This window comes from Scyliorhinus torazame, chromosome 1 (genome assembly GCF_047496885.1).
Source record: "Scyliorhinus torazame isolate Kashiwa2021f chromosome 1, sScyTor2.1, whole genome shotgun sequence".
Lineage (NCBI taxonomy): Eukaryota > Metazoa > Chordata > Chondrichthyes > Carcharhiniformes > Scyliorhinidae > Scyliorhinus > Scyliorhinus torazame.
In genome coordinates, this window is record NC_092707.1 from 15,480,661 (window position 1) to 15,508,310 (window position 27,650).

Genomic DNA, 27,650 nt, shown 5'->3' on the forward strand with positions numbered 1-27,650 from the left:
AAACCCCTGATACCCTACTGATCAAGAACCTATCCGTCTCATATCTTAAAGACACTTGGCCTCCACAGCCTTCTGCGGCAAAGAGTTCCACAGATTCACCACCCTCTGGCTGAAGAAATTCCTCCTCATCTCTGTTCTAAAGGATCGTCCCTTTAGTCTGTGATTATGTCCTCTGGTTCTAGATTTTCCTGCAAGTGGAAACATCCTCTCCACGTCTACTCTATCCAGGCCTCGCAGTATCCTGTAAGTTTCAATAAGATCCCCCCCCCCCCCCCCCCCATCCTTCTAAACACCCAACGGGTACAGACCCAGAGTCCTCAACCATTCCTCATACGACAAGTTCTTCATTCCAGGCATCATTCTTGTGAACCTCCTCTGCACCCTCTCCCAAGGCCAGCACATCCTTCCTTAGATATGCGGCCCAAAACTGCTCACAATACTCCAAATGGGGTCTGACCAGAGCCTTACATAGCCTCAGAAGTACATCCCTGGCCTTGTATTCTAGCCCTCTCGACATGAATGCTAACATTGCATTTGCCTTCCTAAGGCACAAGCTACAGTTCCGAACACTTGACATGCTTTAAAATAATAGTTTATTTAAATATTATTTACCAATGCTGCAAGACTGCAACATAATATTTTTAAAAGTCTATCTTCAATGACAAACTTGTACGCTAACCCCGGTGTAGTCTCCAAGTGATGTGGAGTTTGAGGTTGGGGATGCAAAAAGAAATGACAGGACAGGTTCAGCTGCTGTATTACCTGCCTCGTCCCAATGACAAACAAACTGACGCAACATTTCTCCCAAGAGTAGTGTATTTAACATACAATCAGTGGTGGCTAATGGCTAAGAAATCTTGTTGTATACATGCATGCTTGGTCATATTTGCTAATTTATTGGTTCAGAAGTGAAAAATGAGTGATTAAGCGTTCAAACGTTGCGGAGCAAGATGGAAAAACTGAATGGCAGCAATAAACCCCATGGATCTAATTTTCATCTTTCTGCCTCCCTCTCCCTCCAACCTTTGTCAGCCTTCAACCGTGTATGCACTCTTTCTGTGCGGCATGTTACTCGGGCTGGATGGAGCGCTCCTCACTCTGCCCAACCTGCCGTTGTCCAGTTGAACGCATCAGCAAGAACCACATGGTGAATAATCTGGTGGAGGCTTATCTACTGCAACACCCAGGCAAGTCATTATTTTTTTGTTTAAATATTTTTATTAAGGTATATATAATTTTAACAATTTTCAAGAGGAAAAACAACAAAGTAAAAAACACCCACCCAACCAACAACCAAACCCAGCCAACATGGCTTACATACACAATTCCCCAATCCCCCTTTCGTACTAACTATTTCCCACCTCATCCAACCCCGTGCCTCCCTCTTTCCTCCCCCCACCCCTCTGCTGGCAGCTTAATTTTCCCCAAAGAAGTCGATAAACGGGCCACCTCCAGGCGAACCCTAGCATCGATCCCCTCAGACGCAGTCAACTAATTACTGCATTAAATTCATCTGAACGCATTTACGTGGCTAAGAACGGGCCATGTATTGCGTATTCCTTGCAGCTGTGGTGCACCCCCAGTCAATGACTCATCATCGTATACTGACCTCTGACAAAATTCAGTGGAGGGCTCAGAGAGCTCCGTTTAGCCACTTCGGAGGCTATTGCCTGACTTGCTGATCACTGCACATCCAAGGGAAAATAATTGTGTATTGATATATTGGGTATTATGTGGTTTTGCGGAGTGATTTTGGGCATGAATTGCAGCTTTGAGTTTTATGATTGGCTATTGAGATCAATGGATAGCACAATTGTGAATCCACATCTTGCCCCTAGTTTCCAGGCTTTGAAATTGCCCCTTGATAGTCTAAATTCATAAATTTTATCTCCTGGAGACTATCTGGAAGAAACGTGTGTTTCATATGGGAACCCTGTTGACAAATAGGGGCTGGTTTAGCACAGGGCTAAAGAGCTGGCTTTTAAAGCAGACCAAGGCAGGCCAGCAGCACGCTTCAATTCCCGTACCAGCCTCCCCGAACAGGCGCCGGAATGTGGCGACTAGGGGCTTTTCACAGTAACTTCATTTGAAGCCTACTTGCGACAATAAGCGATTTTCATTTCATTTCATTTCAAATACAAAGTGATACTGTGTGAGAGTTCACAGTCTGTCCTTCTGAGTAAGAATTAAGTTTGAGGCTATTTGGGCAAGATGGATCTGTGATAAAGATACTGACCAAATTGGAAACAGTGTTAAATATTGTAGGAACATTGGGCAATTTGCAGCTTTTCAGTTACTAGCTTGGAACCTAATTCTGCTAGGAATATCTAACATCACAATAGGGTGTGATTTTATGCAATGAACAAGAAGAAATATAATTATAAAATCACAAATAATGGAAATTACTACCTTGTTGGAAAAGTTGCCGAGAGTGTTATATATCACTTGACAGTGATTGGTACGCTTGCTGTCTCAATTCTGCTTTTCTGCTTGAATTATCTTAATTTATTTGTCACTCCAAGTGGGAGCGTAAAGGACACAAGATATCGGTCTAACTTGTGGCCACATTATGGTACTGGTTGGATGATTTGTTTTGATCACATTTGTGTGTGATTCTCTATTTCAGAGAAGTGCCGTAGTGGAGATGAACTGCAAAGCATGGATGCCAGAAATAAAATCACACACGACATGTTACAACCGAAGATTAAACGGTCATTCTCCGATGAAGAGGTCAGCTCTGAGGATTTTCTGGAACTGTCTGATGTCGACAGTGAATCTTCTGATTTTAGGTGGGTTTTTTGAAAGACTTAACTTTGATGTGCAGGAATAAATGTGTGAGGAGCAGACCGTCCTTGTGCACGTTAAGAACGTGCGTGATTGTTGGTTAACTTAAGCTTGAGCAGCTTTAAGAACGCCAAATTAGTTGGAGAAATGACTGAACAACACTAAGTGGCCTACTTTGTATTGAATTATCAGACCGTTACAGAGCTTAACTGAAAGTGCGCAGACAGAAAATGAAGTGTCCACATCTGGCAGAACTTTATTGCCAAGGAGCCAAACATAATACTGGTCACATTCTTGGAATACCTCAGCTGTAGTGTCATGAATATTGACTTCTAACTGCATTTTAATCGGGGAGGGAAAAACCTGCATGTGTTCCCTTGATATACTGTGCTGACAATGTTGGTTCTTTGCTAGGACAGCGAATGGATGCTGCGATGTAACCTGTAGGATATAGACGGTTAAGCAGTGATTTGATTGAACTTTTCAGGATTTTGAAACAAATTTATGGGATAGATAGAGAATTTTTTTTTCTGCTGTTGTGGAGTCTAGGACAGGGGCATATAACTTGAAAATCGGAGCCAATCCATTCAGCAGACACTCCTGCAAAAAGCAGTACAAGTTGGTTCAATTAATTTTGACCCTAACATGGGCGGCACGGTGGCACAGTGGTTAACACTGCTGCCTCACGCCGCTGAGGACCCGGGTTCGATCCCGGGTCACTGTCCATGTGGAGTTTGCACATTCTCCTCGTGTCAGCGTGGTCGGGTAGGTGAATGCAGTTACAGGTCAGCCAAAATCTCATTGAATTATGGAACAGGCTCAAGGGGTTGACTGGCCTTCTCTTGTTTCAAGTTTAAACATCAACGCTAGGTGCCATCAGGCTACAATCGTGGCAGCAGTGTAGTCAAGATTGATCCTGTTCTTGCCCAATGTGTGCAAAGGGCACTGTACAGTGCATTCACAACATTGGGAGAGGATGCCACTGTATAGCAAAGAGAAATCTTAGATCTATTTTTTTCATCTTGTCTACCCTCCCCCAACCCCCATATCCAGGATGTTAAAGCTCGTTTTATTGCTGCAGTTTTGTGCCTTGGTTGAGATTCACTAAAGGGTTCTTTGGATAAATAGCTCAACTGCTTAACGAAAAATAAAAAGGTGAAACTTGCATTTGTATAGCACCTTTCACACCATAATGTCTCAAAGTTCCAGAATAATTTGTTGTAGTGCCATAGAATCTTTTACTTCTATTTGAGGGCAAACAGAATGTCGGTTTGACACCACCTCTGAAGAACGGCACCTCGGATAGAGCAGCATTCCCTCAGTACTACACTGGACAGACAACCTCTGCTCCGTTCTCTGGAGTGGGACGTAACCTTCCAGCTCGGGCGCGATTGCGACCGACCGAACCACGACTATGTTTGAATAAAATGTATAAAGAGGTACTGCTTTAGTGCATGTTAAGCATGCGATGATTCAACTCCGCTTCCTAACAAAGACAACATGAAATGTGTGAGATGCAGAATAGGAAATGGCAATATAATACAATAGATTCTGATTGCGGATTGATAGGGTATATCAAGTTGTTCCTTTACATTTATTTTCCTGTTCTTTACAGAGTTACACAAATTTTAGAGTAAGATTAAATACAATTTGCTGTCTCACCATGGTTGACTACATTTTATATTTTCTATCTGTTTTCAGTCAGCCACATATTGTATGCAGACAGTGTCCTGGGTATCGGCCTGAGAGCAATCCGTCTACTTTCTTGCCAGGTATCAGAACAAGTGATGCCCCGTCAACCTCTACCAGTATCCTTGTTGGTAAGTATCCACATACCAACATGAGTAATGTTGACATTACATGAGAGTAGCTGTCAGAGATCTAAACAGGGAGGAGAAATCTTTAAATGTGATGTAAAAGGAGAAGATAGAACCAGAATGTGTTTGGTGAGTCAAACTGGCATGGCACACCAGACCCACCAATTGTATTTTTGGCTGCGTATTGGCCTATTTTAACTCTATTTCATAGGGTCACTGCAGTGGCGAAGGAGGCCATTCAGCCCATTGAGTCTGCAGCGACCCTCCGAAAGAGCACCCCACGGCTCCATCCTGTCCCAGTAACCGCACCTAATCTTTTGAAATGAAAAATAAAAATCGCTTATTGTCACAATAGGCTTCAAATGAAGTTACTGTGAAAAGCCCCTAGTCGCCACATTCCGACGCCTGTTTTGGGAGGCTGGTACGGGAATTGAACCAGCCCCTAAGGGGCAATTTAGCATGGCCAATCCACCTAACCTGCACATCTGTGGATTGTGGGAGAAAACTAGTGCACCCGGAGGAATGCCACGCAGACACTGGGAGAACATGCAGACTCCACACAGTCTCCCGAGGCCGGAATTGAACCCGGGTCCCTGACGCTGTGAATCGAACCTTGGTCACTGCCACTTTGCCACCCATTGATTCTGACAACTGTATTTTAAAGATCTTGGGAATGGGTCTGCTGTTTTTCTGGGAAATAATGCATGTTCAACAGCAGTGTATCCAAAGATTTAGTTAGAAATTAGTTGTTGCAATGATTAATACTCAGTTATTTAACTTGATTGTATTATTTAATCTTTTTGAATACTTGTTTGTCTGCCATTTGTCAGTAGTCGTAATCTCCTGCCCAATGCTGATTTGACTGGTGAATTGAAAATCGCAGCAGGAATTGGCCACAATGAAATGTCAGACCTGAAAAAGCCATGAAAACAGCAATGCAGAATGAATGCATTTATCCCATCGTGCCCATGTTGGAGCTAACTCCTCTGATCCCGTTTCCCAGCACCTTTTTTAACATGTTAATCAGCTGCATTTAAAATCATTTTGCATAACTCTGTTAGAGATATAAAAACGTAGATCCCAAGTGACATTTAATAAGCACTCCAAATTGAGTTTACCCTCTGATTTGTAATGCTGCTTAATATATTTGTAACGTGTCATGGGAGTGTCCCTTTAAGAAATGTTTTGTCTTATCAAATGGCTTAAGTGATATCATTGTGTGGGTGGAGCTGGGCTGTGGCTCTGAGTTTTACTTTCATTTTGAGCTGGGAGCTGTTGTGTGGCTCTCAATTTTTCTGCTTTTGTTTTCACATTTGGAAGTTGGATTCAGACAGAGAAATCTTGTCTTGTCTCTTTCTCTCTACATGTTAACAGGTGTCTCCAGATCACTTGATAATTTAAAAGTGCTAACTCTTTTCTGGAAGGCAATTCAAACCTGCTGTTTTGGACAGGAAACAAGAAGTACCTGTACCAGGTCTGGAGTGCTGTGTGCTGGACCACACCTATAGAACATAGAAAAATACAGCACAGAACAGGCCCTTCGGCCCGCGATGTTGTGCCGAACCGTTGTCCTAGATTAAGAACAAATTATAGCCCATTAGTCTACGGTAATCCATGTACCTATCCAATAGCCGCTTGAAGGTCCCTAATGTTTCCGACTCAACATCTTCCACAGGCAGTGCATTCCATGCCCCCACCACTCTCTGGGTAAAGAACCTACCTCTGACATCCCCCCTATATCTTCTACCATTCACCTTAAATTTATGTCTCCTTGTAATGGTTTGTTCCACCCGAGGAAAAAGTCTCTGGCTGTCTACTCTATCTATTCCCCTGATCATCTTCTAAACCTCTATCAAGTCACCCCTCATCCTTCTCCGTTCTAATGAGAAAAGGCAACCCTCAACCTTTCCTTGTAAGCCCTACTCTCCATTCCAGGCAACATCCTGGTAAATCTCCTTTGCACCTTTGCCAAAGCTTCCACATCCTTCCTAAAATGAGGCGACCAGAACTGCACACAGTATTGAAAAGCGATTTCTGGTTTATGGGATCTTGTTATCAAATTGGGACAGCTTAAAGGGGGAATTTAATAAGGGTTATACATAGAGTACTGTAGCTGTGTGGGGTATTTATGTTTGTAGTTCATAAAAATGCTGACCGTGTGTGTTTATAAAAATGTTAACTGAATTCGTAGAATAAACTGCGTTTTTGATGAAAAGTGCTTACGGCCTCTGTTGAGTAACATCTGAAAGGTAGGCCCTTGTGCTCCCCACAACCAAAATTAATAAACAGTTGTTCACGTGAACTCCATGATATACTTTGGAGTTTTCTAAACCCTGGCCCATAACAAATGAGAATAATCAATACTCTTCCGACCTTTTGTAGCACCGGCGAATGAACTGCTTTAAATTCAATCGCCTCCGCATTCTGTCTTCTTTTTTAAATCCACCTAACCTGCACATCTTTGGGCTGTGGGAGGAAACCGGAGCACTTGGAGGAAACCGGAGCAGACATGGGAGAACGTGCAGGCTCCGCACAGACAGTGACCCAGCGGGGAATCGAACCTGGGACCCTGGAGCTGTAAAGCAATTGTGCTAACCACTATGCTACCGTGCTGCCCTGCATTTTGTCTTCTACCTTTGAATTGCGATCACTCATTTGACGGTATAACAGAGGAAGAAATCTAGATTCTCATTTGTTTTTTAGATTAGATTGTATTCAGCAGTGAAAACACCATTTGTATGTACAGATTTTGTAGACATTTTCTGATCTCGCAAGTGAATTATTCTGTGCACGTTCTAAACCAGCTAACTGTATCACTGCTGTCTGTTTTTTGATTTATTTTTTTAAAGCTGTCCAGGACTACACTTGTCCTGCTCGTGGTCCTCACATGATTTGCACTTGCTGTTTCCAGCCGATGCCAGACCGGAGGGCAGAGCGTGAACAGAACCCGACCATTACACCTCAGCATTGTACGTGGAAACTTTGCAACGTTATAAGCTTATTATTGGTTAACCACCTGCTTGGCTGCCCTGACAAATTGAGTTGACCTCAGCGACTGCAATCTCTGACTCCACTTCCTTGCCAATGGAAAGGCTGATCTTAACCATGAGCATGAACATGAGCTCCAGTTTGCATAAATCATTGATTGGATATTGAAATTTAAAGATATTGTTTGTGCACTTCAGCTGTCCGCTGTTCTGAAAATTAGCCTATTTTTGTTCTGGAATGTAATTGTTCACCCTGATTGGTCCCCAATAATCATGTGACTGCTGCAATGTGGGCCAATTGAAACTGGCAGAAATTATTTTTTTTAATATATAAATTTAGAGTACCCAATTCTTTTTCTTCCAATTGAGGGACAATTTAGCGTGGCCAATCCACCTACCCTGCACATCTTTGGGTTGTGGGGGTGAGACCCACAAAGACACTGGGAGAACGTGCAAACTCCACACAGACAGTGACCCGGGGTTGGGATTGAACCCGAGTCCTCGGTATCATGAGGCAGCAGTGCTAACCACTGCACCACCGTGTCGCCCCTGAATTAATTTTATATCTTTCTGTGGAATTCATTTCAACTCTTGTTCTATTTAATGTCCAATCGAAACGTGTATTCTATGCGGTTCCCATTCAAAACCTTCAAAAACTTACGATCTCTAACAGTGACAGAAAAAAATGGAGATCAGCCTTTTCCTTTAAAACCAGAGGTGCAAATTTACATTTAAAATTTCATAGAATTTACAGAGCAGAAGGAAGCCATTCGGCCCATCGAGTCAGCACCGGCTCTTTGAAAGAGCACTCTACCCAAGCCCACACCTCCACCCTATCCCCATAACCCAGTAACCCCACCCAACACTAAGGGCAATTTTGGACACTAAGGGCAATTTATCATGGCCAATCCACCTAACCTGCACATCTTTGGACTGTGGGGGGAAACCGGAGCACCCAGAGGAAACCCACGCACACACGGGGAGCACGTGCAGACTCCGCACAGACAGTGACCCAAGCCGGGAATCGAACCTGGGACCCTGGAGCTGAGAAGCAATTGTGCTAACCACCATGCTACCGTGCTGCCCAAAAATGTTAGTTTGTGTAGAACTTGCTGTGAACGCGAGTGCTCAATGCAGAAATGAGCCTTGCTCCACACAGCTGTTGTCTTAGCCTAAAAAATGCTCTGTTCAGCTCTTTGTATCATTACTAGCCTGTCTTATGGATAGATGACAGTAGAGTAATTCTGAAAATGTGTCCTTTCCAGGCACAATTTGTTTACGGACCTTCTGCCACATGTACTGGGGCTGCTCTCGAGTGGGATGCTCTGGCTGCTTGGCGAGATTTTGTGGTAGATATATTTTCCATTATACATTGTACTGTACAAAAAAAGGCCTCCTCCAATAGTGAGTCACTAATGTGGATCAGTTTATTTAAACAGATGTTACAGGTCCACTTGGTTCCCGATTGATAGTTTGTAATTGGCTGGTTCATAAATTCTCCAGTTCAGCGACAGTATTTTTGACTCTTGGCAACTTGTTAATCCCTTTCTCCCGGGAATTCTTGAGTAATGACTGCGGTGGGAGATATCTGTACTGATGAGTGGAATCTTCCCCAATGTTTTTTAAAAAAAATATATTTTATTCAAAATTTTTGGCCAACCATAACAGTACATTGTGATCTTTTACACAGTAATATAACAATATAAATAACAATGGCCAGTTTTTTAAACTAGAAATAAATAATATATAAACAACATCAAAATTTAAAAAAACAAAACTAAATGGCAACTGCCTTGTCCCAAATAAATACCCTCCAAAAAATACAATTCAGCCGTCCAGTATACAATTACCTATAACAACAACCTATACATATTATACTTATACACTAACATCCCTGAGAGTCCTTCTGGTTCCCCCCCCCCCCCCCCCCCCCCGGGTTGCTGCTGCTGTCTTCTTCTTTTCCATTCCCTCTATCTTTCTGTGAGGTATTTGACGAACGGTTGCCACCGCCTGGTGAACCCTTGAGCCGATCCCCTTAGGACGAACTTAATCCGTTCCAGCTTTATAAACCCTGCCATGTCATTTATCCAGGTCTCCACACCTGGGGGCTTGGCTTCCTTCCACATCAACAGTATCCTGCGCCGGGCTACTAGGGACGCAAAGGCCAAAACATCAGCCTCTTTCGCCTCCTGCACTCCCGGCTCTTCTGCAACCCCAAATATAGCCAACCCCCAGCTTGGTTCGACCTGGACCCCCACCACCTTCGAAAGCACCTTTGGCACCCCCACCCAAAACCCCTGTAGTGCCGGACATGACCAGAACATGTGGGTGTGATTCACTGGGCTTCTCGAGCACCTCGCACAACTATCCTCTACTCCAAAAAATTTACTGAGCTGTGCTCCAGTCATATGCGCCCTGTGTAACACCTTAAATTGTATCAGGCTTAGCCTGGCACACGAGGACGATGAGTTTACCCTACTTAGGGCATCAGCCCACAGCCCCTCCTCAATCTCCTCCCCCAGCTCCTCTTCCCATTTCCCTTTCAGCTCATCTACCATAATCTCCCCCTCGTCCCTCATTTCCCTATATATGTCTGATACCTTACCGTCCCCCACCCATGCCTTTGAGATCACTCTGTCCTGCACCTCCTGCGTCGGGAGCTGCGGGAATTCCCTCACCTGTTGCCTCGCAAAAGCCCTCAGTTGCATATACCGGAATGCATTCCCCTGGGGCAACCCATATTTATCGGTCAGCGCTCCCAGACTTGCAAACGTCCCATCTACAAACACATCTCTCAATTGTGTTACGCCTGCTCTTTGTCATGTTCCAAATCCCCCATCCATTCTCCCCGGAGCAAACCTATGGTTATTTCTTATCGGGGACCACACCGAGGCTCCCGTCTTTCCCCTATGCCATCTCCACTGCCCCCAAATTTTCAGAGTAGCCACCACCACCGGGCTTGTGGTGTATTTCTTCGGTGAGAACGGCAACGGCGCCGTCACCATAGCTTGTAGGCTAGTCCCCCTGCAGGACGCCCTCTCCAATCTCTTCCACGCTGCTCCCTCCTCTTCTCCCATCCACTTACATACCATTGAGATATTGGCGGCCCAGTAGTACTCACTTAGGCTCGGTAGTGCCAGCCTCCCCCTATCCCTACTACGCTGTAAAAATCCCTTCCTCACTCTCGGGGTCTTCCCGGCCCACACAAAACTCATTATACTCTTCTCAATCCTTTTGAAAAAAGCCTTCGTGATCACCACCTGGCACTGAAACACAAAGAGGAATCTCGGGAGGACCACCATTTTAACCGCCTGCACCCTCCCTGCCAGTGACAGGGATACCATGTCCCATCTCTTGAAGTCCTCCTCCATCTGTTCCACCAACCGCGTTAAATTTAACCTATGCAATGTACCCCAATTCTTGGCTATCTGGATCCCCAAGTAGCGAAAGTCCCTTGTTACCTTCCTCAGCGGTAAGTCCTCTATTTCTCTGCTCTGCTCCCCTGGATGCACCACAAACAACTCACTTTTCCCCATGTTCAGTTTATATCCTGAAAATTCTCCAAACTCCCCAAGTATCCGCATTATCTCTGGCATCCCCTCCGCCGGGTCCGACACATACAACAACAAATCGTCCGCATACAGAGATACCCGGTGTTCTTCTCCTCCCCTGAGTACTCCCCTCCACTTCCTGGAACCCCTCAATGCTATTGCCAGGGGCTCAATCGCCAGTGCAAACAATAATGGGGACAGAGGACATCCCTGCCTTGTCCCTCTATGGAGCCGAAAATACGCAGACCCCCGTCCATTCGTGACCACGCTCGCCATCGGGGCCCTATACAGCAGCTGTACCCATCTAATATGCTCATCTCCAAAGCGAAATCTCCTCAACACCTCCCACAAATAATCCCACTCCACTCTATCAAATGCTTTCTCTGCATCCATCGCCACCACTATCTCCGCTTCCCCCTCTGGTGGGGGCATCATCATTACCCCTAGCAGCCTCCGTATATTCGTATTCAGCTGTCTCCCCTTCACAAACCCAGTTTGGTCCTCATGGACCACCCCCGGGACACAATCCTCTATCCTCATTGCCATTACCTTGGCCAGAATCTTAGCGTCTATGTTCAGGAGGGAAATTGGCCTATAGGACCCGCATTGCAGCGGGTCTTTTTCCTTCTTTAGGAGAAGCGATATCGTTGCCTCAGACATAGTTGGGGGCAGCTGTCCCCTTTCCCTCGCCTCATTAAAAGTTCTCATCAGTAGCGGGGCGAGCAAGTCCACATATTTCCTGTAAAATTCAACTGGGAATCCATCCGGTCCCGGGGCCTTCCCCGCCTGCATGCTCCTAATTCCTTTCACTACTTCCTCCATTTCGATCTGTGCTCCCAGTCCCACCGTCTCCTGCTCCTCCACCTTAGGAAATTCCAGCTGGTCCAGAAAACACATCATTCTCTCCTTCCCATCCGGGGGCTGAGCTTCATATAATCTTTCATAGAATGCCTTGAACACTCCATTCACTCTCTCCGCTCCCCGATCCATCTCTCCCTCCTCATCCCTCACTCCCCCTATTTCCCTCGCTGCTCCCCTTTTCCTCAATTGGTGGGCCAGCAACCTGCTCGCCTTCTCCCCATATTCGTACTGTACACCCTGTGCCTTCCTCCACTGTGCCTCTGCAGTACCCGTTGTCAGCAAATCAAATTCTACGTGTAGCCTTTGCCTTTCCCTGTACAGTCCCTCCTCCGGTGCCTCTGCATATTGCCTGTCCACCCTCAGAAGTTCTTGCAGCAACCGCTCCCGTTCCCTACTCTCCTGCTTTCCTTTATGTGCCCTGATTGATATCAGCTCCCCTCTAACCACTGCCTTCAGCGCCTCCCAGACCACTCCCACCTGGACCTCCCCATTATCATTGAGTTCCAAGTACTTTTCAATACACCCCCTCACCCTTAGACACACCCCCTCATCCGCCATTAGTCCCATGTCCATTCTCCAGGGTGGACGCCGTTCTTTTTCCTCCCCTATCTCCAAGTCCACCCAGTGTGGAGTGTGATCCGAAATAGCTATTGCCGTATACTCCGTCCCCCTCACCTTCGGGATCAACGCCCTTCCCAAAACAAAAAAGTCTATTCGCGAATAAACTTTGTGGACATAGGAGAAAAACGAAAACTCCTTGCTCCTAGGTCTGCTAAATCTCCATGGGTCTACCCCTCCCATCTGCTCCATAAAGTCTTTAAGCACCTTGGCTGCTGCCGGCCTCCTTCCAGTCCTGGACCTCGATCTGTCCAGCCCTGGTTCCAGCACCGTGTTAAAATCTCCACCCATTACCAACTTCCCCACCTCTAGGTCCGGGATACGTCCTAACATGCGCCTCATAAAGTTGGCATCATCCCAGTTCGGGGCATATACGTTTACCAAAACCACCACCCTCTCCCTGTAATTTGCCACTCACCATCACGTATCTGCCCCCACTATCCGCCACTATGGTCTTTGCCTCAAACATTACCCGCTTCCCCAATAGTATAGCCACCCCCCTGTTTTTCGCATCTAGCCCCGAATGAAACACCTGCCCCACCCATCCTTTGCGTAGTCTAACCTGGTCTATCAGTTTCAAATGCGTCTCCTGTAACATAACCACATCTGCCTTAAGTTTCTTAAGGTGTGCGAGTACCCGTGCCCTCTTTATCGGCCCGTTCAGCCCACTCACATTCCACGTGATCAGCCGGGTTGGGGGGCTCTTTACCCCCCCCCCCTTGTCGATTAGCCATCCCCTTATATCCAGCTCCTCACCCGGTTCCCACGCAGCTGTGTCCCCCCCAGGCGGTGCCCTCCCGCCCCGCCCACCCCACCCCATACCAGCTCCCCCTTCTCCCCAGCAGCAGCAACCCAGTAAATCCCCCCTCCCACCCCCCCGCTAGATCCCCCACTAGCGTAGTTACACCCCCCATGTTGCTCCCAGAAGTCAGCAAACTCTGGCCGACCTCGGCTTCCCCCCCGTGACCTCTGCTCGCACCGTGCGACGCCCCCTCCTTCCTGCTTCCCTATTCCCGCCATAATTATCATAGCGCGGGAACAAAGCCCGCGTTTCCCTTTTGGCCCCGCCCCCAATGGCCAACGCCCCCAGCTCCTCCACCTCCCTTCCTCCCTCCCCCACAACCTGTGGAAGAGAGAAAAGTTACAGGGTCGCAGGATTAACAACATAAAAATCATCTCTTCCCCCCTTTTGCCCCCCATATTCGCCCCACCACTTTGTCACAAACGTTCTTTTTTAATAACCCGCTTATTCCTATTTCTCTTCAACAATAAATGTCCACGCCTCATCCGCCGTTTCAAAGTAGTGGTGCTTCCCTTGATATGTGACCCACAGTCTTGCCGGCTGCAGCATTCCAAATTTAATCTTTTTTTCATGAAGCACCGCCTTGGCCCGATTAAAGCTCGCCCTCCTTCTCGCCACCTCCGCACTCCAGTCTTGATATACGCGGATCACCGCGTTCTCCCACCTACTGCTCCGAGTTTTCTTTGCCCATCTGAGGACCATCTCTCTGTCCTTAAAACGGAGGAATCTCCCCACTATGGCTCTGGGAATTTCTCCTGCTCTCGGTCCTCGCACCATCACTCGGTATGCTCCCTCCACCTCCAACGGACCCGTCGGGGCCTCCGCTCCCATTAACGAGTGCAGCATCGTGCTCACATATGCCCCGACGTCCGCCCCTTCTGCACCTTCAGGAAGACCAAGAATCCTTAAATTCTTCCTCCTCGCATTATTCTCCAGCACCTCCAGCCTTTCCACACATCGTTTATGGTGTGCCTCGTGGATCTCCGTCTTCACCACCAGGCCCTGTATATCGTCCTCGTTCTCGGCAGCCTTTGCCTTCACGACCCGAAGCTCCCGCTCCTGGGTCTTTTGCTCATCTTTTAGCCCTTCAATCGCCTGTAATATCGGGGCCAACAGCTCCTTCTTCATCTCCTTTTTAAGCTCTTCCACGCAGCGTTTCAAGAACTCTTGTTGTTCAGGGCCCCATGTTAAACTGCCACCTTCCGACGCCATCTTGGTTTTTGCTTGCCTTCCTTGCCGCTGCTCTAGAGGATCCACCGCAAACCGGCCACTTTCCTCTCCTTTTTCCATCTGTATCCAGGGGGGATTCCCTTCTGGTTTAATCTTCCCCAATGTTAACCATCGTAGACGTTTACAGTATGGCAGAGCTATTTGCCCCATTCTATCTGTGTTTTTTCTAGGACGAAATGAAACTAGCCTTGCTGTCCTACCGCCCCATTGTCCTGTATTCCAAGTTAGGTTTTCCAGAACCTGATGCGGGGCCCCCTCCGAGGAGCAAACCTTATAAGAACCTTTTGTTCAGTGGCTTTTATGAATTCTCAATCTGAACTTTGAGAGAGTTCTAACTGGATAATATATTTTTGACAGATGTAAACTTTGGAGAAAAATGTCTGGATGGAATACTAAACAGCAATAGCTACGAATCGGACATTCTGAAGGTAAGATGCCCAGCTTCCATTTTTTAAAAAATGCTTTCATTTTCGATGCCTGTCTTTGGTTGACCCTGGAGTGCATGGTGTCCATGCTGCAACCAGGCAGGTGGATTGCTGTTTCTCGTGCCTTTGTTGATGGTGTTGTGGAGAGGTGTGGAAGAGTGACCTGGACTGCCTCTAATATTTCCCATTCAATTATAATCTTTATTAGTGTGACAAGTAGGCTTACATTAACACTGCAGTGAGGTTACTGTGAAAATCCCCTAGTCGCCACATTCCGGCGCCTGTTCAGATACACTGAGGGAGAATTCAGAATGTCCAATTCACCTAACAAGCACGTCTTTCGGGACTATTGGGAAGAAACCGGAGCACCCGGAGGAAACCCACGCAGACACGGGGAGAACGTGCAGACTCCGCACAGACAGTGGCCCAAACGCTGTGAAGCAACAGTGAAGAGTAGGCATTGATAATGTGCTGCACTATCCACTTCATGATTTGGAAATTTATTACCCAAAATATGAAGAAGGATGAATGGATCGTGCTTAATCGAACACCTGAAAGCACTCTTGAAGGAAGTTATTGTTTCTAACTAAACAGCAGCATTTTGTGCAGAGTGTGGTCTTCCAAACAGACAAATCAGCCGTGTAATCTGTTCATGGTGTTGGTCGAGAAAATAATGTTGGCCAAGGCACCAGGGGAAGTCCTGAGTATTCCAGTCAGGCATCCCTTAGTAGGATTTGAACCCATCAGACATGAGCGGTTAAGGAATGGGGTCTTCAGGGACTTCTACGAGGAATTGTACCGATCCGAGCCCCCACGGAGGAGGGAGGGATGGGCCGTTTCCTGGACCAATTGAGGTTTCCAAAGGTGGAAGAGGGACGGGTGGCGGGACTGGGGGCCCTGATTGGGCTGGAGGAGCTGATCAAAGGGATAGGAAGCATGCAGGCGGGGAAGGCACCGGGGCCAGACGGTTTCCCGGTCGGGTTCTATAAAAAATATATGGACCTGTTGGGCCCACTGTTAGTTAGGACCTTCAATGAGGCAAAGGGGGGGGTGGGGGGTGCTTTACCCCCGACGATGTCCCGGGCACTGATCTCCTTGATCCTGAAGTGGGACAAGGATCCCCTGCAATGTGGGTCTTACAGACCGATTTCCTTGCTAAATGTAGATGCCAAGGTGCTGGCGAAGGTCTTAGCCACGAGGATTGTGTGCCGCAGATCATCCATGAAGACCAGACGGGGTTTGTGAAGGGGAGACAGTTGAACGCGAATGTGCGGAGGCTTTTGAACATTATCATGATGCCGGCGAGGGAGGGGGAGGCGGAGATAGTGGTGGCGATGGACGCTGAGAAAGTCTTCGATAGGGTAGAGTGGGGGTACCTGTGGGAGGTGCTGAAGAGGTTCAGGTTTGGGGAGGGGTTTGTCAGGTGGGTTAGGCTGTTGTATGAGGTCCCGATGGCGAGTGTGGCCACAAACAGGAGGAGGTCCGAGTACTTTCAGTTGCACCGAGGGACGAGACAGGGGTGTCCCCTGTCACCCTGCTCTTCGCACTGGCGATTGAACCCCTGGCTATGGCACTGAGAGAGTCGAGGAACTGGAGGGGGTTGGTGCGGGGTGGGGAGGAGCATAGGGTGTCGCTTTATGCGGACGACCTGCTGCTGTATGTGGCGGACCCGGTGGGAGGAATGCCAGAGGTAATGAGGATCCTCAGGGAATTCGGGGACTTTCGGGGTACAAGCTCAATATGGGGAAGAGTGAGCTGTTCGTAGTTCAGCTAGGGGACCAGGAGAGGGGGATTGGTGAGCTCCCACTAAAAAGGGCGGAGAGGAGCTTCAGATATTTGGGGGTCCAGGTGGCCAGGAGCTGGGGGGCCCTGCATAGGCTTAACTTTACAAGGCTGGTGGAGCAAATGGAGGAGTTCAAGAGGTGGGACGCGTTGCCGCTGTCCCTGGCGGGTAGGGTGCAGTCAATCAAAATGATGGTGCTCCCAAGGTTTTTGTTCCTGTTCCAGTGCCTCCCCGTGTTTATCCCGAAGGCTTTTTTCAGGCAGGTTAACAGGAGTATAATGGGGCTTGTGTGGGCGCGAGGGACTCCGAGGGTGAGAAGGGTGTTCCTGGAGCGGAGTAGAGATAGGGGGGGGCTGGCGCTGCCCAACCTCTGTGGGTACTACTGGGCCGCCAATGCGACAATGGTGTGCAAGTGGGTGATGGAGGGGGAGGGGGCTGCATGGAAGAGGCTGGAAACAGCGTCCTGTGTGGGTACGAGTCTGGGGGCGCTGGCAGCGGCGCCGCTGCCGCTCCCTCCAAGGAGGTATACCACGAGCCCGGTGGTGGTGGCGGCCCTCAAAATCTGGGGGCAGTAGAGGCGACATAGGGGGGAAGTTAGGGACTCGGCGTGGACCCCATCACGGGGGAACCACCGGCTCGCCCGAGGACGAACAGGTGGAGGGTTTTCGGAGTGGCACAGGGCAGGGATAGGAATGTTGGGGGACCTGTTTGTGGACGGGAAGTTCGCGAGCTTGGGTGAGCTAGAGGAGAAGTACGGGCTCCCCCCGGGGAAGACTTACAGGTAAGGGCATTTGCCAGATGACAGGTGGTGGAATTCCCACGGCTACTGCCACACACAGTACAGGACAGGGTGCTCTCGGGGGGGGGGGGGGGTCTCGGAAACTTACCAGGTGATGCAGGAGGAGGAGGAGGCCTCGGTGGTGGAGTTGAAAGGTAAGTGGGAGGAGGAGTTGGGAGAGGAGATCGAAGAGGGGACGTGGGAAGATGCCCTAGGGAGGGTGAACCCATCCTCTTCGTGCGCGAGGCTCAGCCTTGTACAGTTTAAGGTGCTGCACAGGGCACACATGACTGGGACAAGGATGAGCAGGTTCTTTGGGGGTGAGGACAGGTGTGTTAGGTGCTCAGGGAGCCCAGCAAATCACACCCATATGTTCTGGGCATGCCCAGCGCTGGAGGAATTTTGGAAGGGCGTAGCAAGGACGGTGTCGAGGGTGGTAGGATCCAGGGTCAAACCGGGCTGGGGGCTCGCAATATTTGGGGTTGCAGAGGAGCCGGGAGTGCAGGAGGCGAAAGAGGCTGGAATTCTGGCCTTTGCGTCCCTGGTAGCCCGGCGAAGGATTCTCTTCAGTGGAAAGATACAAGGCCCCTAAGCGTGGAATCCTGGATCAGTGATATGGCAGGGTTCATTAAATTGGAGAGGGTGAAATTCGCCTTGAGAGGGTCGGTACAATGGTTCTTTAGGCGGTGGCAACCGTTCTTAGACTTTCTGGCAGAACGATAGACATTGGTCAATGGCAGCAGCAGCTCGGGGGGGGGGGGGGGGGTGTTACTTTATTTTTGTTTATGTTATTTACACTGGAGGGTCTGAGGGGGTGTATACACCTGTTGTCTTAAGTCGGGGTGTTAATGTTAATTTATTATTTAGGTACAGGGGGAGGGGTTTGGGGGGTTGCTTTTTTAGATTGTGTTTTGTACTTTACCCTGTTGGGTTCTTTTTTCTTATTTTGTTATTGATATTTTATGAAAACCTTTAATAAAAATTATTTTTTTTAAGAAAGACTTGAGCGGTTAAGACTGATACCAAATGTGCCAAGATGTGAGGTTAATTAGTAGAAAGTTAGAACTTTGGTAAGTCAGTGTGTTTTAGCGTTTTCTCCTGAGACTACATACCTACCCTGGTTGAGGGCACAGGCAGGTTACCTACTTCCAGGCCTCCTATTCTGCTCCATATGACTTCCCTCAATTGTGTAAAACTGCCTGATCACAACTCGTCTTGTGGGCTGCACAAACAACCCTTTCGCTTATCATTCCCTTAAAGTGTTATCATCAGATTCATCAGTGTAGGAATTATTTTTTTCACTAGGGATGGATAATAAATGCCTAACCAGCAACGCCCACATCCCAGAAATTAATTTTTTTAAAGTTTGAACAGATTGTGGTAATCTAATGAGAGTTACCTAACATTTTTTTTATGATGTAAATTTGGAGTACCCAATTCATTTTTTCCAATTAAGGGGCAATTTAGCATGGCCAAGCCACCTAACCTGCACATCTTTGGGTTGTGGGGGTGAAACCCACGCAGACAAGAGGAGAATGTGCAAACTCCACACGGACAGTGACTCCGGGTCGGGATTCGAACCCGGGTCCTCCGTGCCGTAGTCCCAGTGCTAACCACTGCACCACCGTGCTGCCCACACCTAACAACCTTTAATCCCCATCATCAAAAAGCAGCTTCATCTTTTTGGAGAATTGCTCTCTGTGTACTGGTGTGTGCTGAACCAGTGAAACTTTAAACTAGACACTGATTTCAGGAGCAGAATAAGTTTGGAACTGGATACCAGACATGCCTTTACATGTAATGATACTTGATTTAACCTTAATCTTGTATGGCTTGGCATTATCTTTCAGAACTACCTTGCATCTAGAGGCCTTACCTGGAAAGAGATGCTGCAAGAAAGTCTTTTGGCTCTTCAGAGAGGCAAGTTTGCCCTTGCAGGTGTGTGTAAAAGCTACCAAAACTATTTATGGTAAAAACTATTTAAAGAAAGAGTTGCATTTCTCTAAAGCATCTTTCATGACCACAGGAAATTGCTGAATGCTTTGTAGCCAATGAAGTCAGTGATATTAACCTGAGGAAGAAGTGCTGTTAAAATAAAGATGTTACTGTCATTGCAAATGTTTTGAAGTATCTGAAGTTTATCCACTGTTGAAATGTGGCAGCCAATTTGCACACAGCAAGATCCCACAAATAGGAATGTGATAATGACCAAATAATTGTTTTAGTGATGATGTATGAGGGGTAAATATTGGCCAGGGCACCAAGAGACTGACCTTGCCCTTTAAAATAGTGCCATGGGATCTTCTGTTTCCACCTGACAGGGCTGACTGGACATGAGTTTAACATAATAATCTTTATTGTCATAAGTAGGCTTACATTAACACTGCAATGACGTTACTGTGAAAAGCCCCCAGTCGCCACATTCCGGCGCCTGTTCGGGTACACTGAGGGAGAATTCAGAATGTCCAGGTTACCTAACCGCACGTCTTTCTGGACTTGTGGGAGGCATCAGGAGCACCCGGAGGAAACTCACGCAGACACGGGGAGAACATGCAGACTCCGCACAGACAGTGACCCAAGCTGGGAATCGGATCCGGGACCCTGGTGCTGTGAAACAACAGTGCTAGCCACTGTGCTACTGTGCCGCCGCGAGTCCGAAAGACCGTACATTACACTGGAATGTCAGCCTCGGCTTTTGTGGTTAAGTCTCAAGAGTGGAACTAGTAATGTGACTCTCCATTAGAATATGGAACATGCAGTGCAGAAGGCGGCCATTCGGCCCATCGAGTCTGCACCGACCCACTTTAAGCCCTCACTTCCACCCTATCCCCATAACCCAATAACCCCATCTAATCTTTTTGGACGCTAAGGGCAATTTAACATGTCCAATCCACCTAACCTGCACGTCTTTAGACTGTGGGAGGAAACCGGAGAACCCGGAGAAAACCCACGGAGACACAGGGAGCCAGAGCCAAATTTTATTTGGTTGCCCTTTGATATAACAATGCATATTGTCTCTTGAATTCTTCAGTGCTGCTTATCTACTGTCTATATGGCAGTCATGTTGTCTATTGGGTAAAAAAACAAAACCATCATAGACATTTAAATGACAATGAAGAGACCTCATGGGAGCTTTTACTTGGGGGGGGGGGAAGTACTGTTGGCTAATATTCAATTCTTTTAAATTTGACATTTTGCGAAGCGTAATAATCAGAATAATTTACAAAGTTTAACTTGTAAACTAAAGACAATGGGGGCTTTAATTCCATCGACAAGCACTGTGCATTATTTTTATCTTTTTTTTCAAAAAAATAGATTATCATGTTACAACAAATGTTATCCTTTGTTACTGCTGTGGACTGCACAGCTTCCGTGAGCTGGCCTATCAGTACAGGCAGAATATTCCTGCTGCAGAACTTCCAGGTTAGTTCCATTTAAAGACTGGTCAGCAGTTTGTAAAGAAGCTGTAGCTCACATTTTATGTCATTCCTAGTCCCATCCTCAGGATGTCTCGACGCACTTGAGGACCATAATAATAATAATCTTTATTCGCGTCACAAGTAGGTTTACAATAATGCTGAAATGAAATTACTATTAAAAGCCCCTACTTGCAGACACTGGGAGAACGTGCAGACTCCGCACAGACAGTGACCCAAGCCGGGAATCGAACCCGGGACCCTGGTGCTGTGAAGCAACAGTGCTAACCACTGTGCTAATGTGCCGCCCATAATGAGAAGCATTTACTGTTGCTGCTTATTGGAAATTTTGAAGTTCCGCACTTGTGTGAAGATAAATATCACAGTGTGAGCATTGAGGAAAACTATCAATAAATGCATCTTATCATTGGGTTTCCTCCTTGTAATAATTCTTTTAAGATTGAAAATAGAGAGACGCTTCTTTCAACCTGTGCAGTTCAAAACCAGCCCAAACTCAAAGCGAAAATAAAACCCATAGAGCCACAGACCAGTTCCAAACTCAAAGCGAAAGTAAATGTATCTTCCTAAACAGCCTTAGGATCATCTGGCAAATCGGACAAATTAATGCATTGATCTAAATGGAATTTATTTCCAAAACATTTGTTAGAAAATAAGAGCACTGGCTGGATAAATCCTCGGGGCTCTAAGGATCAGATTGAAGGTAATCAACAGAACATTTGTTTTCAAAAGAAGTCAGGTTTTTCAACAGCCATTTGCTGATTCCGGGCAATGCCTCGATCAGTCGGGGGCAAGCTGCCTGGTTTAAATTTCAAATGATGCTTGCCAATTATCTGTCAGTCACTATCGACTGTTGCATCGCAGCGACTCTACCATCAGAGTCCAATTGTCAACCAATCAACATTATCTTCTCATACAGTATGGATTGTTGTTTCTCATATATATTCTTGCAAAGTGTCCTGATGAATGAAAACTTCATGTCTCTTTTATACCAATACTCAAGTAGATATTCCTAAATTCGGCATGAATTGTACTTCATTTAATTTGAGTCCCAGTGTATTATAGTTTTATATGTCATGGGAGTGTCCCTTTAAGAAATGTTTTTGTCTTATCACATGGCTTCAGTGATGTCATTTTGTGGGTGGAGCTGGGCTGTGGCTCTGAGTTTTTACTTTCGCTTTGAGTTTGGAGCTGGTTTGTGGCTCTGTGGGTTTTACTTTCGCTTTGAGTTTGGACTGGTTTTGAACTGCACAGGTTGAAAGAAGTGTCTCTCTATTTTCAATTTGAAAAAGGTTATAACAAGGAAGAAACCCAATGATTATACTTGCCTACTGTTTTGGTAAAAAGATTTTTTTGGGATTATGGGATCTTGTTATTGAATTGGAACAGTTAAGAGGGAATCATTAAGAATACTGTAGCTGTGTGGGGCCTTTATGTTTGTAGTTGATAAAAAATTCTTACTGTGGGGCAGCACGGTGGCGCAGTGGGTTAGCCCTGCTGCCTTACAGCGCCGAGGTCCCAGGTTCGATCCCGGCTCTGGGTCACTGTCGGTGTGGAGTTTGCACATTCAACCCGTGTTTGCGTGGGTTTCGCCCCCACAACCCAAAGATGTGCAGGCTAGGTGGATTGGCCACACTAAATTGCCCCTTAATTGGAAAAATGAATTGGCTGCTCTAAATTTGGAGAGAAAAAAATTCTTACTGTGGTGTTTATACAAATGTTAACTAAATTTGTAGAATAAAGCTTGTTTTTTTGATTAAAAGCGCCAAAGAACTCTGTTTGATAACACGTGAAAGACAGGCTCTTGTGCTCATCGTAACCAAAATTAATAAACAGTTGTAGGTCAGGTGAACTCCATGATGTACTTTGGAGTTTTCTAAACCCTGGCCCATAACAAGTATGTGCCCCGACCTGTGTATATTAAAAAGAGCACTGTTGTTTGTGCACTGATTTTCAGAAGGACACCCTCATAGGCTTATTTCTCTTTGTTTTTTTTAAATTTAAAGTATCCAATTCTTTTTTTTTTCCAATTAAGGGGTGATTTAGTGTGGCCATTTCGCCTCTACACATCTTTGGGTTGTGGGTGTGAGACCCATGCAAACACGGGGAGAATGTGTTTATTTCTCACGTTTTTTCTGTGCAGTGAAAAGAGCTATAATAATAATCTTTATTAGTGTCACAGGTAATGATGTTACTGTGAAAATGTAGGATTCTTTCAAAATTATCTTGTCTACTCTTTAAGAAATTTTGGTTTAAATTACAACTAATTGATCTTGTAGAGTCTGTAACTGCACGTCCAAATTGCTACTGGGGTCGAAACTGTCGCACACAGGTTAAAGCACATCATGCCATGTAAGTACCAAACACAGATTAAATTCATCTCTAGTCTTGAGAAAAACGTGAACATTTGCCTATCATTTTACAGCTTGCCTTAATGTCTAGCTACAATTTAATGAAATCTGCCACGGCCACTTAGTAATCCATAATAGTAATGCACAGTTTTTGTCGGTCTGCATTTTCTGATTGATCAATGGTTTGATTTGATGGGTGGAGCCTGGCACACCCAGCTGACTTACTGGCCGTCTGCTCTTGCAATTCCATGGCCTCAGTGACTGGGTTCTGCTCTCACTGCTTCCTGGTCTTGCTTATTGGCCCTTCGCCCCTTCTCCGTGACCTTACTTATTGCCGCCGAGCCCTTGGTGTTCCATGTTCCCCAGCCTTGATTATGGGATCTTCATGATGATTGACGACAAGGACATGGCGTCGGAGAGCAGGGGTATGTGGTGGAGAGAGCCTGAGGGAAGAGAGGTGGCTGCATGTGTTGGGAGGCATGGGACTGTGTGAGGGGGAGGCAGCACAAGAGAATGGGCTGGAGGGGTGATACAGGAAGGGGAAGAAACGGGATGGAGGGGGGAGTGGAATAGCTTTGAGGGGGTGAGGTGGCGGTGGGGATTGAGGGGGAGGGCTTGGCACAGAAGGGATGGGTGACGACTCTGGAATGAGGGGGAAGAGAAACTGGACAGAGTGGAGGGGGTGAAGTGGTCAGCAAGTGTGGATGTGGAGATGACTTGGGGAGAGGGGCTATGCAAGGGGGCAGAGAGCTGGCATGAAAGATGTGGAATGTGGAACAGGATGACATGGAGAGAGGGGATGGGTGGGACAGGGATGATACAAGAGGGGTTTTGTGGGTCTCTATGAGTTTGAACAAAAAAGGTTACACAGTTAGTGGATGTCTAGTGGCATTGCTCATAATACGTCGGAGGATGTGTTATTACAAAAGGATCATTGTGCCATGTTCCAGTCAGTATATTATAGAATAAAATGGGTGTTTATGTTGATAACACTTGTCTAATAGGCAGAAGGGAACGCTGTTTGTAGCTGTGGAGGAGCTGTGTTTAATGGCCCGTCCATTTAGGGCCTCAGTTTCACCAAACCAAAGCAGAGGCCTGATCAAATATTGGTTTGCTGCGGAGAATGATCTGAAATGAGCTCATTGCTGAGGGATGTTTATAAATAAAATAAATTTGAGGCAGCAATAAATGCTAATGCTCAATCTGAGACTAATCTGAAAAGTATGGTTGATTGGCTTCCCAGGTACTTCCAATTCACGTCTGATTGAAAATTCTCAACGCCTCCATTTTGGAAACCCAAGAGTTTTTGTGAATAGGTTATTCAGTTGTAGTTTGCATTTCCATGTTATAATGCTGTTTTTCCCCAATTCTGGCTTCTCAGTCAACTCTAATTTTCTTCATTCCGCCATTGATGTTGTAAGAGCATAGGAATTCTGAGCAGAAGTAGGCAATTTAGCCCCTCGAGCCTGCTCCGCCATTCAATCATATCATGGCTGATCTCTTCCTGGTCTCAAATCCACCTCCCTACCTGTTCCCCATATCCCTTTAACCTGTTTTTATCCGAAGTATATCTGTCTCCTTCTTGAAACCATTTAATGATTCAGATTCCACCGCACTATGTTCCACAAATTCACAACCTCTGCGAGAAGTAGTACCTCCTCATCTCAGTTCTAAATCTACCGCCTCTCAACCTGTATCTGTGACCTCCTGTTCTAGATTGCCCCACAAGGGGGAGCATTTGGTCTACGTTTACTTTATCAATCCCATCTAGTATTTTATACATCTCAACTAGATCCCCTCTCATCCTTCTAAACTCTAGCGAGTATGAGCCCAAACTGTTTAATCACTCCTCGTACGTCAACCCTTTCATTCCCGAAATAAAACCATAAGACATAGGAGCAGAATTAGGCCAGTCGGCCCATCGAGTCTGCTCCGCCATTCAATCATGGCTGATATGTTTCTCATCCCCATTCTCCTATAAAACCTACAAGAATCTCCTCTGAACTGTCTCCAAAGCCACCACATCCTTTCTCAAATAAGGAGCCAAAACTGGACACAATACTCCAGATGTGGTCTCACCAACACCCTATACAATTGCAACAACACTTCTCTACTTTTATACTTCAGTCCTTTTGCAATAAACACTAACATTCCATTTGCCTTTTTAATTACATGTTGTACCTGCAAACCAACTTTCTGCAATTCACGAACAAAGACACCCAGATCCCTCTGCCAAGGCGCATATTAAATCTGCTCTCCATTTTGATAATTTGACTTTTTATTTTTTTGGCCAAAATGGATAATCTCACACTTACTACTTAAACTCCATCTGCCAAATGTTAGTCCAATCTCCTAGCCTATCCATATCTGTCTCTAAAATCTTTATCTCCTCTCCACTGCCTGCTTTCCCACCTATTTTAGTATCATCCCCAAATTTTGCTATGTTACACTCTGTTCCTGCTTGCTGATCATTTATGTAGATTGTAAACAGTTGAGGTCCGAGGACTGACTCCTGTGGCACCCCGGTGGTTACAGTTCACCAGCCAGAGAAAGACTCATTTGTCCCGACCCTCTGCTTTCTGTCAGTCAGCCAATCCTCAATCCAATCTAACACTCTACCCCCAATCCCCTGTAATCTTGCCCTCTGGATCAGACTTTTATGTGGCACCTTATCAAACCCCAAGATCTGGAATCCCTCCCTAAATATATCCTTTTCCCTCACTGCCTTCAAGATCCTTAAAATTTGCCTCTTCGACCAAGCTTTTAGTCACATTTTAATGCCGTCTTTTGTTTGATGAAGCACCTTCGGACATTTTGCAACTTAAAAGGTGCTATAAATGCAGTTGTTACTTGTGACCAAGTATACCCATTGCATTGAACAGCCGGGTTGCACAAGATGTGTGTATATATATATATATATATATATATATATATAGATAGATTGATTCTTGTAATATAAATTGGAGTTAATATTGACTGGGAAAGTAGGTTGCTTTGAAATAAGTTAAATTAAAGAACTTTTGCCACTTTTTCAGAAACCTTTGTCTTTTTCGTTCCAGGAAATTTAACCACATCTGTGAGCAAACACGTTTCAAGAACTGAGGTCTCTCAACATCAAAGCCATGCAGCCCCTGGAGGCGAAGGTGGACTGCATTTGAACTTCAAGAGTTGTCTTTAGGGATCTTTTTTATACAATCAACCTGTGAGGTTATGGGCCATTGTAAAATGTATTATACCTAAAAGATGAGACCAAGATCAGCCGATTGGCAGGGAGTTCACCCATTTTTCTGTCATGTGGTAGGAATCTTGTGCTTAAACATTTATTAAAAAAAAAAGTTCTATATTAAAAAAAGTGCGCAGTTTCAGAGCAAAGCATGCAAATGTTTGCTCTGCTGTAAACTACTGTAATATCACATTTTCCACATAAAATTGATTATTCTTGATGTTCTTTTCTTACTGCTGTGCAGTCAATATAGGAGTATATTTTTTATTTAAGCTTGGAACAACTGGAGCTGAAACATTTTTAAAAAAACATTGCTTTTATTGGACCATTGTCTGGGGAAACTCAACGACTTGAGCTTCGAAAAAATGCTGAGTTGCAAAGTAACATTTGCTGCTTTCTCAAGCATTCCCCACTGAGATGACCCTCTGAACATATTTGAACAGTATCTTTTATAGAAGCTAAGCATTGTACAAATTAGAATTACTACAGATTAATTTTTAGCGAAAGATTCCCTTAAGTTTATATTCGGGGCCTGCTCTTACTTTTGACTGCATAACGTCTCCCAATGCAAACATTGCCTGGCTGCAGAAAGAAAAAGATCGTTCTGAATTGTTTGGAGTGATTTTCTTCAGGGCTTTCTCCAAAGTTTGGAGGGCTTTCTTTGATTTTCTCCCCTCCTCTGCTGAGGTTCCTTACCTGAGTTATGATCCGTTGGACACCCTACACCTTCTTGATCAAGGGACTTTCCTTCATTTAAGGAGACATATTAGTAGTGAATATCAATATGCTATTGGACAGTGAGAGCATTGTGAACAACCCTGAACCATTCCTTGTCCAACATCCACTCTTTAAAAAATTTTTTTTAAATGTTTTCATCCAAACCAGGGCATACGTAAACACAATCATTAATCATTCAGAATCACAGCACAATCCCCACAGTTTGACATTTTCTCCCCTTAACCCTCCCCACTCTCTGGCAACAAACAAGACAAGAATATCTCCCTGT

At 45.9% G+C, this 27,650-nt stretch overlaps 1 protein-coding gene across 1 annotated transcript in view; it reads left to right on the forward strand.

Moving 5' to 3' along the window:
* The window catches only part of chfr (checkpoint with forkhead and ring finger domains, E3 ubiquitin protein ligase), a 44,272-nt gene extending 17,408 nt beyond the window's left edge, over positions 1–26,864 (forward strand). Inside the window, exons 7-16 of the mRNA XM_072517332.1 lie at positions 1,033–1,187; positions 2,627–2,789; positions 4,486–4,604; positions 7,451–7,570; positions 8,854–8,937; positions 15,008–15,078; positions 19,487–19,574; positions 20,952–21,059; positions 23,350–23,422; positions 26,481–26,864. Of these exons, the coding sequence (XP_072373433.1) occupies positions 1,033–1,187; positions 2,627–2,789; positions 4,486–4,604; positions 7,451–7,570; positions 8,854–8,937; positions 15,008–15,078; positions 19,487–19,574; positions 20,952–21,059; positions 23,350–23,422; positions 26,481–26,523 (1,024 nt within the window). The 3' untranslated portion in view covers positions 26,524–26,864. The remainder of the gene's footprint in view (positions 1–1,032; positions 1,188–2,626; positions 2,790–4,485; positions 4,605–7,450; positions 7,571–8,853; positions 8,938–15,007; positions 15,079–19,486; positions 19,575–20,951; positions 21,060–23,349; positions 23,423–26,480) is intronic.
* Positions 26,865–27,650: the final 786 nt, after the last annotated feature.